Here is a 16,282-nt window from a genome sequence, read left to right as displayed (position 1 = left end):
GCATTACTCTACATAAACTTTTTTGGCAGGTTAAAAAGCCTTTGTTTTTGGAGAAAACCATGTGATTCTATACCTTAGAGGCTTTTTGGTCATTTTTGGAAGTAGGCCACACATAAGTTTTGGAAAAAGTTGAAAGTTATTTCCTTGTGATATGACTTTGGGTCTTAAAAGTTTTTTTTCCTGAGGCAGTTGGGATTAAGTGACTTGCCCAGGGTTACACAGTCAGCCAGGATGTTGTTTTATTTTTAAATATTTTATTTTCCAACTACATGTAAACATAATTTTCAACATTTATTTTTTGTAAAACTTTGTCTTCTAGGTTTTTCTCTCCTTCCCATATCTCTCCCTCTCCCAAATACATCAACAATCTGATATAGATTAAACATGCAATTCTTTTAAAACATTTTCATGTTCATGGTCATATTGTGAAAGAAAAATCAGATCAACAGGGAAAAAAAATACAAGAACATTCATACGCTATAACTTATTCAGCCATTCTCCAACTGATGGGCATCTACTCAATTTATAATTCTGTGCCAGTTTGCTAAAATATTTTTATTTGTATGTGGGTCTTTTCCCCTTTTATGATCTTTCTGAGATAGACCCAGACAGTGAGATCAAAGGTGAATAGCCCTTTAGGCATAGTTCCAAATTGCTCTCCAGAGTGATAGGATCATTTCACAACTCCACCAGCAGTGTGTTAGTGTCCTAATTTTCCCACATCCCCTCCAACATTTATCATTTTTTCCTGGCTTTTTAAGTCAATCTGATAGGTAAGAAATGGTATCTCAGAGTTGTCTTAATTTGCATTTCTTTAATCAGTAGTGATTTAGCATTTTTCCTATGATTAGAAATGGCTTTAATTTTTTCATCTGAAAGTTGTCTGTTCACATCCTTTGTTTGGTCATTCTGGAAAGTATCTCCTCGTAATGTTTCCTGCCAGACATTGGGGAAATATGAGTTAAATCTTCTTGTATCTACTGCAGTTGGTATTTACTGCAGTGATCACTTCCTAAATAATGAACATAATGTAATTTTTCTTTTTGCAATCTCGGAATCGCTATGGTTTTAGAACATCTATGTGGAGTTTGGATCTTGACCTGGATCTTTCTGAATCTATTTTAGTTTTTATTGTATTTATGTTGATGAGCCACATGCGTAAATCTTCTATCTGTTTACATTTTTAATTCTGTACTTAAAATAGGAAATAAAATGACACTTTTGAATACATGGTAGAATAGAAAAAGCATTATATATGAAACTCTAACTCTAATAATGTAACAGCTTGTTTATTTTTCAAGTATGTAAATACTCAGCCTGTACATTTCAAAGCTGTCTTGTCTGTGCTACTTTTTGGTCTTATATTGTTTCCCCTTATACTCCTATCCCAACCATTAGGGGAAGGGAGAGAAAAAGAAAAAGAAAGCCTTTGTAACATACATTTAAAGCAAAACAAAATCTCATATTGTCTGAATATGAACATTTATAATGTGTCTTTGGTGTAGGATCTTTCAATAAGTTCTAGAATTGTAGTTGTTATTCAGTTTGTCAGTTCACAAGTCTTTTACAGATTTTTTTTTTTTAATAATGATGTGTAAATTTTTGTTGTTGCTACTTAGTGAAAAAATTGATCAATTCCCCTGCTTAACATAGTACCTGGAATGTAGTAGATGTTTAATAAATGTTTGTTGAGTGAGTTTATGCATGTCTCAACAGATTTCTTTGGAACAACCCCATTTTATCATTTGAATTGACCTAATATATCATGACATAATTTGTTCAGCCAGTCCCTGTTAGATAGCACTCTCTTAGTTTCCAGTTCTTCACTATTATGCTTTCAAGGCATTTCCCTTCTTAGGTTTCTTTGGCCTAGTAGGGACATAGCTAGATCAAAGAGGCATTTCTGCATGCAGACTGTGTTCCTCAACTGGTAAAAGAGGGAATTGGACTGGTAGCAGTAGGGGGAAAATTTGGAAATATCTCCCTGTTAATAAAAAATTTTTTGTTAGATTTCACACCTTGGGTTGGTAAGAAATTTCACGTTATATGTCTTTCAGTCCTGTTACAGCTAAGCTTACTTAAAACTTGCAAATGGTTAATTTTCTCATCAACATATCAAACAAGTTTAAAAAGGAGGGGGATGTGTTTATTTTTGGGAAAGGATACTTTGGCCCTTTTTGGAGCTTTTTGTCAGGTTCTCTGTTAAGTGGCAGTTAAATAAAAAAAAGAAATAGAAGATTTGTCTCCTATTATTGTCTAATAATAGCTTTTACATAGCTTGACAAATAGTATTTCATCTCAAAAATTCTGGAATATATGTACTATTGTTATCTCAAAAATTATGGAAGAATATATTTTAAAGATGAGTAAATTGAGGCAGATTAAATAACTTGCCTCCAGTCACAGATTTTCTTGATTCCAGGTCCAGCACTTTATCTACGTTACGTGCCTTTATCTAATAGTCGCTATAACATACATTCAAAAATTACTAACTAGTTCTTTATAAGAAATTAAAAAGATGTGGTACACACTCAATATTTTATAAATAGGGCTGTGATCCAAACTATTATGAACTATTTTTTATAGATGAAATAAAAGTTGAGAAATGTTTCCAAGGTAATCTAGGAATTGTGTTATTAAGAAAGGAAGGGAAAAGTCACAGGTCATTTAGTCTAAATCCCCTTATGTATTGAGAAGAAAACTGAGACACGAAAATGTTTGCTAGTTTGACAGTATTGTGATCCTTGTTTCTTTGTAAGGTGGGAATTGTAAGGTGGGAAAGGTCAATAACTAGATCAACATCTTGGAATCTAGGATCTTGAAGAGACTAGACATCTAATACAACCCCTGATTTTTATAGATGAGAAGTAATATGTAGTTATAGATGAGTTTTGTGGGTAAAAAGAACAGAAAGGAGACCATCATTAAAGTTGGAAGTTTTTGTGCTTGGGAATTGAGAAATAAATTGTAGAGAATTGTGATTAGATTAGATAATTATAGCCATAGTCGTAAAATTATATGATAAAATCAGTTTTAGGAAGATTAAGGTAGAATGAATCTGTGATTCTTGTGGATTAATCTAAATCTTGAGATATTTCAAGGAAGAAGTAAAAACAATAAGTGGAAGTGAGTTGCTGAAATGTTTGGAATTGATGTGACTACCAGAGAGGTACCCAAATCTCCAAAACATTTTTTGGGCTTACCTAACTCTTCTGACAACATTTTCAGTATAACCTTTAAAAAGTTTCAACAGTAAAAATTACCATTTCCCAATCATGAGTATTCTGTACTATCTTGTCTGTGACAAATTTCTTCCTTATAGCAATGATTAGTTGTTTTTAATAAGAAGTCAGTTTTTAAGAAGTCAGTGCTTGCTATAGAGCTGCCTGGTCCCTCTGAAACATCTTGGCTTGTTTTTTGAGAAATGAGGTTTTATTTTGCAGCAATAGTTTATCAGATTTTGGTGGGATGTTTTTGTTTTTTTTGTTTTGTAACCATGATTTGCTTTACTCTTCTGATTTGGCCAATCCTCTTTTAATTTCTTTGCATGGTCTTCAAAAACATGTGACTTTCCTACACTAGTAGATGCTGCATTCCTACATTAATAGTTGCTGCAGTATTACTAGTGGTCTTAGAAATGTGATCTTCAAGAGGTGTGACTTTTAAAGTTTTTTTTTTTCTTTTTAAGTTTTAAATAAGTAGTAGTTTAAGAATTAAGCCATCCTTCCTGTCCCCTTTTGAGCAAATGTAAAAGAAAATAATAAACCAAAGCTTTCAGTACTGTAGTTTTGCATAGTCTTTTCTATATTTGAAAATGCATGTCTTTATGTCTTTTAAATTGATCACTTTTCTGTTAGGAGATGAGTTTCATCTACATTGTTGTGGACTCATGATTTAATCAAAATGTCCATCAGAACCCTAAAGTGCTTTTCTCCACAATGTTATCATCATATAAATCATTGCCATCTATTCCTAAACATAAAGATGGTCTTAATTTTCTCTGAAATTGCTTGTTTCATAATTTCTGTTGGCACAATAACACTTCATTACATTCATATACCATAATTTGTTTAGCTAATGCTCAATAGAGGAGGTCTCTCTTTGGTTTCCAGTTTGGGGCTATACATAAATGTCCTTTTCTTCTTTCTTCAATTTATTTGGTATATAGGCTTAGTTGAAAATGTAGGTGGATTACTACACACCTGTCTGATTGGCTAAGATGACAGGAAAAAATAATGATGAATGTTGGAGGGGATGCAGGAAAACTGGGACACTGATGCATTGTTGGTGGAACTGTGAACGAATCCAACCATTCTGGAGAGCAATCTGGAATTATGCCCAAAAAGTTACCAAATTGTGCATACCCTTTGATCCAGCAGTGTTTCTATTGGGCTTATATCCCAAAGAAATACTAAAGAAGGGAAAGGGACCTGTATGTGCTAAAATGTTTGTGGCAGCCCTGTTTGTAGTGGTTAGAAACTGGAAATTGAATGGATGCCCATCAATTGGAGAATGGCTGGGTAAATTGTGGTATATGAATGTTATGGAATATTATTGTTCTGTAAGAAATGACCAGCAGAATGAACACAGAGAGGTTTGGAGAGACTTACATGAACTGATGCTAAGTGAAATGAGCAGAACCAGGAGATCATTTTACACTTCGACAACACAACGATATTGTATGAGGATGTATTCTGATGGAAGTGGATTTCTTTGACAAAGACTCAATTTCAATTGATAAATGATGGACAGAAGCAGCTACACCCAAAGAAAGAACACTGGGAAATGAATGTGAACTATTTGCATTTTTGTTTTTTTTCGCAGTTGTTTTTACCTTCTGAATCCAATTCTCCCTGTGCAACAAGAGAACTGCTCAGTTCTGCACACATATATTGTATCTAGGATATGCTGCAACATATTTAACATATATAGGACTGCTTGCCATCTAGGGGAGGGGGTGGAGGGAGGGAGGGGAAAAATCGGAACAGAAGCGAGTGCAAGGGATAATGTTGTAAAAAAAATTACCCTGGCATGGATTCTGTCAATATAAAGTTTTATAAAATAAAATAAAATACAAAACAAAAAAAAAAATGTAGGTGGATTAAAACGAAGTTTGGTAACTTTCTGGGTATAGTTCCAAATTGTTAGTTAGAATGACTGGATTAATGAGATATCTACCAACAGTGCACGATATTAACTTTTACTTTTTCAAGGAATAAATACAGCAAAAGAGAGCAATGAAATGATGGTGTGTCATGGAAATCCAGCTTGACAGTTGTTACCTAGTCAGAATTAAACATTGATTCTATCTTATGTGAGAAAGACACACAACATGACCATTGTCACAAAATCACACCCTATCAAAATTACTTGTCCCAAGAAATTAATATACTCTACTGTAAATAACAATAAAGAAGTTACAACATGATTAATATTGAACGATTGTGCAAATAGTTTAAATGCTCTCCCACCAATGGAAAGATCCTCTATTGTTCATTGCTATAGTTGGGAAAACAATTTCTTAAGCATTTAAGTTCTTTGGTTTGAATAAAAAGTAGTAAAATGGTAAATTTGGAAAGATTGGTTGAGCCCTGAATGTCAGGCTAAATATTTTATACTTTTATCTTGTAAGAAAAAAGGGAACTATTGAAAGTTTTTATATCAGGGTAGTGACTTGAACATTTGAAAAAGAGACTGGAGGCATGAACACAGTTAGGAAACTGTTGTAGTAGTTTAGGATTGAGGAGAAACACACTTGAATTAATATAGGAATGAAAAAGAGATGAATTACTGAGAGGCATGAAAAAAGATTAATAGGACTTGGTAGTTGAATATTAGTATGTGGAAGCAAAGAAGACAAGATATAAAAATTAATGAGATTTTCCAATTTGAATAAATGATGCCAAGTTGAACAAGAATTAAGAAGTTAGACATTAAATTCAGCAAGTATTTATCAAGTATTATGTGCAAAGTACTAATTGTTCTAGCAACTAGAAATAAAAAAGAAAAACTGCTTAAATATTTTCTTCTTAGGCACACAGAAAGCATTAACAATTAAGGGGATGGGAATAATAGATAGCAGTAGGAGTTTCATAGTAAAGTTGGTTTCCATGAAATTGAGTTAAGAAGAGAGATGATTGAGTTTTCTGAGTTTAGAAAGTTGAGAACAATGTTATTTTTCAGTCAACAACTTAGAAAATCTGATTTGTAAAAAAAAAAATTTTTTGTCTGGGAGGAAAAGTGTTTTCATATAACACTATTTTATAGATGCAGAATTTGAGAGATAGATTAAATGACTACACTATTTTGGTTAAGGCATCACTAACAACTGAAGGTTGCAACCTCACCATTTCTGTCAATTCATTTTCTATTTCTATTCTCCTTCCATATCTTTTTTCTTCTCCCCATCCTAAGCAGTTGATTATGGCTTGTCAATTCATACTCCATGTTTCCTATTTGTACATTACCAACGATATTTAGGCCTCCCACTTGGACTGCTGTGATAGCTTTCTTGTGATCGGCTTCCCTCTATCATTCCCTTTCCTCATAAAGTGATATTCCTCAGGCTAAAATAATATTTGTAAAAATAGATCTATTATGGCATTTCCTTGCTCAAAGGCTAAATCTCTTGCCTCTAGAATAAAATGGAATTTTTCTGATCTATGTTTCTAGCCTTATTACTACATTCCTTTTATTATTTTATGTTCCAGCCTGCTTGAGTGCTGAGACTGGGATACGCCCCTTTTTGTCCGCACTATCCCAATACTTGCACAGTACCTGATACCTAGTAGGCAGAGCTCTTTGCATTTAAATTTGACAACCTTATGAGCTCCCCCTGCCCTAGGCTTTTATTGTGGTGGTTTATTAGTCTCCTCTTTCAGTTGTGTTTTAATTTATTTGGTACATTTCTAACTATTTTGAAGTGATAAGAGGGAACTGGGTTTGGTTAGACAAGATTGTAGCCATTTTGCCAAAAACGGAATTCAGATTTAAGTGAATCACTTCACCTCTCAAGTTAAATGAAAGTGTTGGACTAGTTGATGTGTAAGGTCCCTTTTAACTCTATAAAGTTGTGATAGTTAAATCCTGAAATGGAGTTTCAGAGAGGTGAAGAGACTTGCTTATAGTGACACATCTAATTATGTATTATATAGCACAGGCATTTTAGAAGTCCTTTAATCCAACTGCTATTCTATACATTAGGGAACTCAGTAAGTGATAGAGCATGGGTTAGAATTGAGGTCTTCACCATCTCTTCTATACCACAATCGAAGTTAAGCAAAATTGATAAAAAGATCTTAACTAACATAGGGAAAATTAAGAAATGCATTTGATCATATTATTCATGACTAAGATTTGACATTGCAATTAATTTGATTTTTGCTGCTTTTTAATGTTATTGTTTGTCCTAGTCATTGTATATGCAGGCCCTTTATTAAATGATAGATTTACAGCTGGCAAGCATCTCAGAAGTCATCTAGTCAAATTTAAGCCATGTGTTGTGATTTGTCCACCATCATAGGTAAAAAGTGACAGATATATGAACCCAGTTATTCCAAATGTAGTCAGTCCTCTTTAGTACTGCTCCATTTATTCACTACTGTTCTATCATGCTATTGTCAGTAAATATTTTTTGTTATTGCTGCTATGCATATTTTATTGTATACCTTATTGATTATTTTTGCCTTCCATGGGATTATATGCTTATAATATTGCTGAGTTTAAAGAGTAAATATTAATATGTATTTCATTTCTCTTTATATCTTTGTCTACTACACAGTAAATGCTTCATGTTATATATAAAGTGAGCTTGCAGTTTCTTTTGGTTGCCTTGATAGTTATTTTCAAATATTGAGAATTAACTCCTCTTCCATTCTTTCTCCCCTTAATAGAGATCAACCTATATTTGGAATCCATTTGATTATTAAGACACTCAAGCGTCAGCAGTAATTTTTTGGATACTGCTACTGTGTATGGTTCTAAGTGATGAGGGGAAGTATAGGAAATTGGTCTTGCTCATGTGGCACTTAATATGTTCTAGCCTGGAAGGCCATGGAATCATGAAAAAAGACGAGTTTAGGATCTCTAGCTTCTATTGATTGTATACTAAAATTTTAAATTATCAGCTAAGTCAACTATTTGTATTTAATGCCTCCTATGTGCCAGGCATTGTGCTAAGCAAGGGAGATTACAAAGAAAGGCAGAAACAGTTCCCTTCCTTTCAAGGAAGTAGCTCAAAATCAAATGGAGAAGACATCTGTGTACAAATGTTACATACTAAACACATTGGAGATAATTTTAAATCATTAAGGAGGATCAGGAAAAATTTTTTTATAAGGAACTTTGAACAGAACTTACCTTTAAAAGGTGTTTTCAAATAATAGGTTCTTAATGCTAACTCACTTAATTGAAATATTGTACTTTTGAAGCAAAAAAAGGGCGTAGTACCATTAAATACGGAAGCACTATTTAAAAACAAGGAAGTTAAAATACTGTCTGTTAAAAGATTTTTTGGACTGCTAGTACTTACAGAATCATGTAATTTAGAAAAAGGATTATGAGATAGACTTTGAAGATTTTAAAGGGTACTTTTGAAGAATTTTAGTAACCCTTTGCTTAGCAATATTCAACGATTTTGAAGTACCCACTTTTAGCTATAAGAAATTTTACCATAAGTATTTCCTTCTGTCTTTAATTTCCTTAGAATATTTATCTAGTAGTTATATCTCTGGGTCACCAAAAATTTATTGAGGAACTGCTTTGTTGCTATGCATACACTGATCTTGATATGTGAAATTAATAACAATTTGAAGAGTGTATGAAATTGACAGTTTAAAAAGCAGATGTAGGAATTTCATAAAATTTTTCTTTTTGACCTCATAGTGCCAGTGCTTATATGGAAAGTGTTTTTGCAATCACTGTCATACATGTTCTCTCTCTCTCTCTCTCTCTTTATATATATAAATGTGAGTAGTTGGTGGAAAAGAAGCCCAGGTTTCTGATGTTCTTTATATCTTGTTAGCTTTTTCATATGAGACATTTTTAAAAAATAAAAGATGATTTCCGGAGGTTATGTAAATTAGTTTACATCTCAACAATTAAAGGGAAATTTTATATGTTTTTTACAATAAACATTTTTATGTATTTGTTTTACAGGTGGTATGGTCAAGAAAAAGACTATAATGTTCTAGTCATGGATCTTCTTGGACCGAGTCTTGAAGACCTCTTCAATTTCTGTTCCCGCAGGTTCACAATGAAAACAGTACTTATGCTAGCTGACCAGGTATGTAAAGAAAAGTTATTACTAAAATTGACAATTTTTAACTGTTCTGTCAAACTTTCCATATCTTGAAAAAAAGAAACTACTATTTTTCATTCAACAAATACTTTTTTCTTTTGTTAAGTTCTATTAGACTGACTCATATGCGTAGATAATTTTATCCTTCTTAGAGTAGGGTAAGAAAGTCCTTGGGTAAAAGCAGACCTCTACTTTGCTGTCATGATTCTGTAGCTTTTTGTCAGGTTGAGGAATTAAGAGAAGGCAATATGATGTTATGTAGAAAACACTGGTGTGGGAATTGAAGTCTTGGGTTCTTTCAGGGAATTTCAAGTTACTTGAGATACCTATTAAGTTTGTGAGCATCAGAGTCACTCAACTATAAATTTAGGATTTGGGGCTATATTATTGCCTATGACTTTAACATTATATGAGAAAGATCTTTGAGCTTTTTTCTTGCTAATCGGGTCTTTAAGTTTTTGTTTTGAGAGGGCCTAAATGTGGGAGTGGCCAAAAATTTAGATTACTTTTTTGTCAGACTTCTCTGAAATAAAATTTCCAGTTTTTTCATAGATATATTTATTGCATTGAGGTTAATAAAAAATAGGAAAAAGGAACACAATAGTTGATGGATATGAGGGAATCTTGGGGGGGAAAGTTAAACATTTATATAAAATGGCAAATTATGGAAAGATTAGAGGTAAGATTGGTACTTGAGTATAAAATCAAAGATAGGAAAATATATTGAAACTATTCAAGGAGTATTGATGTGTTTGGGGAAATATAGTAAGAGTAAGAAGGAAATTGAGAGGATAGTAAAAACTTTTGGTAGAACTTTGGAAAAGTTTATGTAAGGGAGAAGGAAACATTTCCTTAAATCCAACTTTTTTATCTTAAGAACTAATTTTTTTTTACAGATTAAATTTTAATAGTAGTGTTTTTCAGATCTATAGGATTTAGTGATAATGTACATTTATAAAGCACTTTATAGTTACACCGCTTTTACATTGAGCCATCAAAACTTCTGGAAAGTCAGGAGCAGTATTTGTACTTTAGACAGTCCTAAGTAAAATCATTATGATTATTGATATTCCTTTATTGAGAATAAAAAATTGAGGTAAATTATAATTATAATTTGTCTACTACTTGACTAACATGCTGAAAATTGGCATTTTAATGAACTGAACATGGTAGCATTTTTCTTCTGAAAAGTAAAAAAAAAAAAGTATTCCTCATATATAATACCTAAGCTCATTGTACTCAATAGGTATTCACTAAAGATTTTTCATCATTTTTAGTCCTAATTTCAGAAGATATTTATGTCACGATTTAGGGGTAAGATTATGAGAGGGATATACCAGTTTTTAAATAAAGAAAAGAATAAAAATTCTTTAGCAAGAAATAGGCGTTTGAAAAACAGAAGGCGAAATCATGAAGAGATAAGACCAAAAAAATCCAGATAATAAAATAATATATATGTTTTATAATTCATTTATCATTTATTGAATTATTTATTGTATGTCAGAACAAGCAAAAGTATGGAAATGGGAAATGGGAAGCCATATTAGGAATAGCCAGCACAATGTTTTGACTGGATAGGAGAGTATATTAATGGAAGTAATATGAAATGAGGCAGAAAACTATACTATATTCCTATATACCACCAACTATATTTTTTCCTCTAAGTATTTTCTCTTTCTTCTCACTTAAGATATTAAAAAAAATTTTCATAAGAATTAAAAGGATATGTGGTTTTTATGCAATAGTTGTATGTGTGTGCATGTTCATTATACCACAAAGAAATCCTTTAATGATCTTATCAATTGTTAATAGAAAAAGACTAGCTATTGGTTCTGTTGGCATTTAATATTCCATATTTTTAAGAACTCTTGGACCAATGTGGTGACTTTTTTCAAGAATGTGTTTGGTTCCTTTATCTGTATAATTTTGTAAAATGCTGCTCTTGTGACCTAAAAACGGTTGATGAAGGAGATGGGGGCATATCTTACAATGCTTATAAACTTTTTTGTCAAATGAACTTGTTTAAAACTAGTATTTTTTTTTAACTCAGTTCTTTTTTTCTTTTTCCAGATGATCAGTAGAATTGAATTTGTGCATACAAAGAATTTTATACACAGAGACATTAAACCAGATAATTTCCTAATGGGTATTGGGCGTCACTGTAATAAGGTTAGTCCGGTGTTCTTTGCATGAAAGAACAAAGCATCTCTCTCTAATTTCTGATAAAATTTCAGCTTAAAAAAAATTCTTAGTACTTAAATTAATTGTTTGTAATCACTTTTGAAGATTGTGCCACAAAGAGCAAATCACCTAACTCCTAACTTGTTAACTTTCCCAACTCCTTCAGCCAAGAAAGTTAGTTAGATCTCCTTATAGAAGTTGTGTTAAACCTAAAAGTCCAAGTGCTCTGTAAAGAAACCTAATTGCTTCTGTTGCTTCACTTTTGAACTATTGTGTCCAATATTCACATAATAGTGGAAGTCCCCATGTATTTTTGTGTTAGAATTTGATATTAAATTCTTGGCTCTAACTTTTGGATTTCCTGATATGTGTTTGTGCCAGCATTGAAGCTATTGACCCACTTGTCACCAAAGCATTAAAGTTTGCTGACTGAGCATGGTTGGTAATCAGAAATTCTTTAGTCCTTAAATATTGGTTATGAGTGTCTTCCTTGAGCCTATTTCATAAGTAATAGACAATTTTATCCATGTTACACTTGCCCAGATGCTAAATTTGGGGAGGGTTGTTTTTTTTTTTTTTAATGAAATTTATTATGTCATAAAATCTCTTTCATATTTTGGGATTTCTGATAGCTATTGAACTTATGTGGTGAGTGGGTCTTAGTTAGTGATGCATGATTGCAGTCAAAAACTGTATAATCGTATAGAATTTTTCTCTTCAATGATTAGTTTTGTTGAGTGAATTGCTTAATTTACCGATTCAATGTTCAGCTCGGGCAGACAGGCAGCATTGGCAATGCACTAAGCATGCTGTGTTCTGATAGAAATTCTCAACTGCAGGACAACTGTACATTGATTTTTTTTTTAAATTGGAAGCAAGATTCCCATTGTTTTGTTAAACCATCACAATGTTTGATATTTTTAAGCTCTAGCTGCAAATGTTTACCTTTGTTTGCCTGTATGAATGCCAACTTGGAGCATTAGACATGGAATTGGTTGCTGATGTGTGAGATGTCAGTGTCGGTCTGACTTAGTTTTATAGAATTAAATTTTTTCTGGTTGAGAAACTGAGCTTTTTAACAGTATTCAAAAATCTACATGTAACTTGTTAAATCTTGCCCCATTCCCAAGTTACATATTTTTTGACTTACTAGTTATTTCTTTACTATAAATAAAACCAGGGTCTTAAAATGTCCTGGAAAAAATCTGATAGTAATTCAATTGAAGGAAAAACTTAATTTTTTGGCAATTTTGTCGATTTCTCAATCTTTCCCTAATTTGGCCATTTCCCAGTCCCCTTCCCTTCATTAACCTATCTTCATTAACTTGACCTTTATCCCTTTTAATACCCATTGTGTGCAGTCATGCTGGGTTTGACATTGCAATACCTAGTTTTTTACTTTAAATGGGAGTAATGGCCCAGAAAATGCTGCTTTGCATTTTAAGAAATAGTTTGTTAGTCATATAGATGTAATAAGAAGCCCAAATTACTCCCATGATGTTTTAAAAGTCCTGTCCTCTCATTTTGGAGGTCAGTCATAAAAAGTATGAGAATTTGTCTTACACATTTTTAGAGAATCTGGCATAGAATTGCAATATTTTGTTTAAGTAGAAATCAAGCAACAGATATTGCTTTTAAATTTTACATTAAGAATTAATTCCTTTTAACAGTTTCCAAATACAAAGTAGTATTTTGTTTGTAGGCAATCTATTTATTTTTTACTGTTTACTATATTATAGTTAATAATACCAGCTGAATAAAGACTGGATTCTGTGGTAATCTTGTTCCAGTAGATTATTATTTTTATTAATAGAAAAATTTGTGGTTTAAGTAAATGATTTTTTAACCAAATTTATTATTTGGAAAATTGTTATGAATGGATATTAAGGAGTCACTGCTCCTGTCTTTAAAAGGTGGATTTATTCACTTTTGCCAATAATCAGCCCTGCATGCTTATGAAAATAAATTTTAAGGTGACTAAATGCCTTCTACCTCTTCCTTACTGAAGATTTTTTCCCCTATATACTGTCTTTTGGGGGAAGGGCAGTTTGTGGTACAAAAGATTGCAAAGACTAAATTCCTTTTTTAAAATAGAGCCAAATGTCACCATTGCTATCCCTGTTTACAGCAGTGGCACTATATAAAGTGACACTTAAAATTAAGTTTTTTCTAGGATTCAAATTTTCTTGAGCATGTGATTCTTCTCAATATTTGAAAAACTGAGAAGCTCCAGTGCTTGGTGGAAGAAGGATGGCATTTGGCTACCCTTTTCTTTCTCTGATGCCTCGGTGTTGCCTGTCTGCGCCGGCCATTGTTGCAATGTAAGCAATCCTGTTTGATGCACTGCCACCCTCTATTGTCTGTTTAGTGTTTAGAATCTCCAGTGGGGAAGAGGAAAAGAAGCATGACTGTTAGTACTTCTCAGGACCCATCTTTCTCAGGATTAAACCAGGTCTGAAACTGTCTCCTATTCCAACCTCAACCCCAAATTCATGTGCTTTTTTTGGTTTTATTTTTTGTTTTGTTTGATTTCTGGAGAATGTAGACCTTGCTCAAGCACCTCTTACGTTGGCATTATTCAGACATACTTGGCAAACATGTAACGTTACTAAGATATTTCCTTGTGGCTGTTGCTTAAACTATAAAGTTTAGAGAAAAGTATGTAAATAGGATTAATTTTTAAATATCTAACATCTACCTACATGAGAAAATGCTGTTGTAGTTCTGGTATCAAAAATTATTTAGAGTGTTATTTGGGTTGAATTTAAAGGAATAGCCCTGTTTATTTTATTAAAATGGTATTTGGAATAATAGATCTTAATGCATGGGGGAACATAGCTTACCATAGCTGCATCTGAATACTTTGTTTCTGAAATTACTTCTGGAAAACCCCCTTTGTGTCCCCTTTTCTAATCTTAATGAATTTCAGGTAAGTAAATTTAAGTTTCAGTTCTTGGGCATTTGGTAAAACAATTGATCCTAGTTCTATATTCCTTTCTCTCTACTTTAGGAACTAAATGGCTGTTCAATACACTAAATGTTTTGGAACCAGGAACTTTGGTAAAAAAAAAAAAAAAAAGTACTACATTAGTGTATCTCAGTGATACTAGTAACCAAACTTGATAGAATACTTTATAGCTGCAGATGTTTCATACTGTGTGGTACAGTTATTGCCCTTATTTTACAGGTGAGAAGCTGATTCAAAGAAGGGAAATTAGTTTGTACAAGAAAAGTCAGACAGCTAAGAAAATAGTGGAGCAGGGTCTCAAATTTGAGTCTTTTGACTACAAGTCCAATACTCTTATGCTATGCTCTCACATCTCAGAATATTTAGAATGTTCATAATCCTGATAAATGAGATGTGTTAAGATAAATTAAAAGTTGCCTAACTGTGTATCTGATAGAATACTAGAAAATAGGAACTATAGTCTTTCTTGCATGTGCTATAAAATACCTTTTCATTGTTTATTAAAATAGTGAAAATTAGTTGCCTCCTTCATTGGATTTTTTTTTTCCACCAAAAAAAAAAAAAAGAACAAACTAAAAGTTGAATGGCTTTCATATGTCATAAGATCATGCATGTACTTTTAAAAGGCTGCTTGAGAGTCTAAATACAATCAACTCTTTTTAGCTGCGCTGATGAAGAAGAACATTGGCTGAAATATGTTTTCTTTTTTTTTCCCCCTTTTAATTCTTCCAGTCTAATGAATGAACATTAATAAGCTTTCATTTAAGATTTTATTGTGCATTACATAGACCAAATTAGTCCCAAACTGAGCTTTTAATATTGCACTAAAATACTTTTTTAGGTCAACTTTTCCTTTATATTCCTTTCTTGCCAAAGCAGAAACATAAGAAAAGTATATTTACTTGGTAAAAATCCATGAAATAGATTAGTAGACATTTTTCTTAATTATTTGCTACCTAAATGTTCCCTATTCATCAGCATAAATAATTAAGAGTTGACTTAAATTTTACAGATTTTGTAGCATTTTTCCTTTTTTTAGTTAATTTGAAACTGTGTTTATATTTTCAGCTGGATGAGCAAGAGAGATAAAATTTAGGAATAGTGGAACATGAAGTAATTTAACTTTAAATTTAAAAAATGGCTATATATAATTGAGTTGACCATGTTATTTTCTTCTGTTTATTAAAGTTGTACAAAGTCTTGAAGAGAAAAGTGTATTTATTGAATGGAAAATCCCCACTGAATGTTGTCATTTCTTTACCTTTATCTCAGGGATAACTTTTTAGAAAAAGATTTTTCAAAGCATATATACATTTTCCTTCTAGGCAATTTGTAGAAACCTTTGGATAACTTTAATTATCAAATGAGTGTAATTTTGCATATGTAGGGTTATCCAAAGATAGCTTAAGATTCATTATTGATGATCTCCCTACCTGATTTATTTGGTAATGTCTTTATTTTATTGAATCTCAAGAAAGACTCTTGCACCTAACACATTATTTAGGGTTTCAGAACATTTTTTTGTACTGGTGTGACCTTTTTTGGTCATTTGGTTTCTTAGAAACAGTTTTTTAGGTGAAATTGTATTGACTGATACATTTTGTACCATTTGTTTAAATAGTAGTTGTGTTTCTGGATGGAAAAGTAAGAAGGATTGGAGAACTGGATAGACATGAAATAATTAGATTAGTTGAGGCGATGGATTTAAGCAAAGTTTGTTAGATGGGTCTTTTGTGATTGGATGGATGTCAGTTTGGTTGGGATTTTATGACCATAAAATGAGCTTTTGTTATTACTTTGAAGATACTATTTCAAAGCAGTATCAGAGCAGTCAT

At 32.2% G+C, this 16,282-nt stretch overlaps 1 protein-coding gene across 5 annotated transcripts in view; it reads left to right on the top strand.

Annotated features, from left to right (window-relative positions):
- Positions 1-16,282, top strand: part of CSNK1A1 (casein kinase 1 alpha 1) — a 52,122-nt gene that overhangs the window by 11,934 nt on the left and 23,906 nt on the right. For 4 of the 5 annotated variants that reach the window (XR_007950769.1, XM_051978677.1, XM_051978679.1 and 1 more), the window contains exons 3-5: positions 9,157-9,283; positions 11,369-11,467; positions 13,848-13,931. Coding sequence is in view for 3 of the 5 variants with exons in the window: in XM_051978677.1 (XP_051834637.1) it covers positions 9,157-9,283; positions 11,369-11,467; positions 13,848-13,931 (310 nt within the window). In the remaining 2 variants the exon portion in view is untranslated. The remainder of the gene's footprint in view (positions 1-9,156; positions 9,284-11,368; positions 11,468-13,847; positions 13,932-16,282) is intronic. The other variant, XR_007950770.1, reaches the window with a different exon arrangement.

Source organism: Antechinus flavipes, chromosome 2, assembly GCF_016432865.1.
Source record: "Antechinus flavipes isolate AdamAnt ecotype Samford, QLD, Australia chromosome 2, AdamAnt_v2, whole genome shotgun sequence".
NCBI lineage: Eukaryota > Metazoa > Chordata > Mammalia > Dasyuromorphia > Dasyuridae > Antechinus > Antechinus flavipes.
The sequence above is the reverse complement of the archived record's forward strand: the minus strand, read 5'-3'. Positions and strand labels throughout refer to the sequence as shown.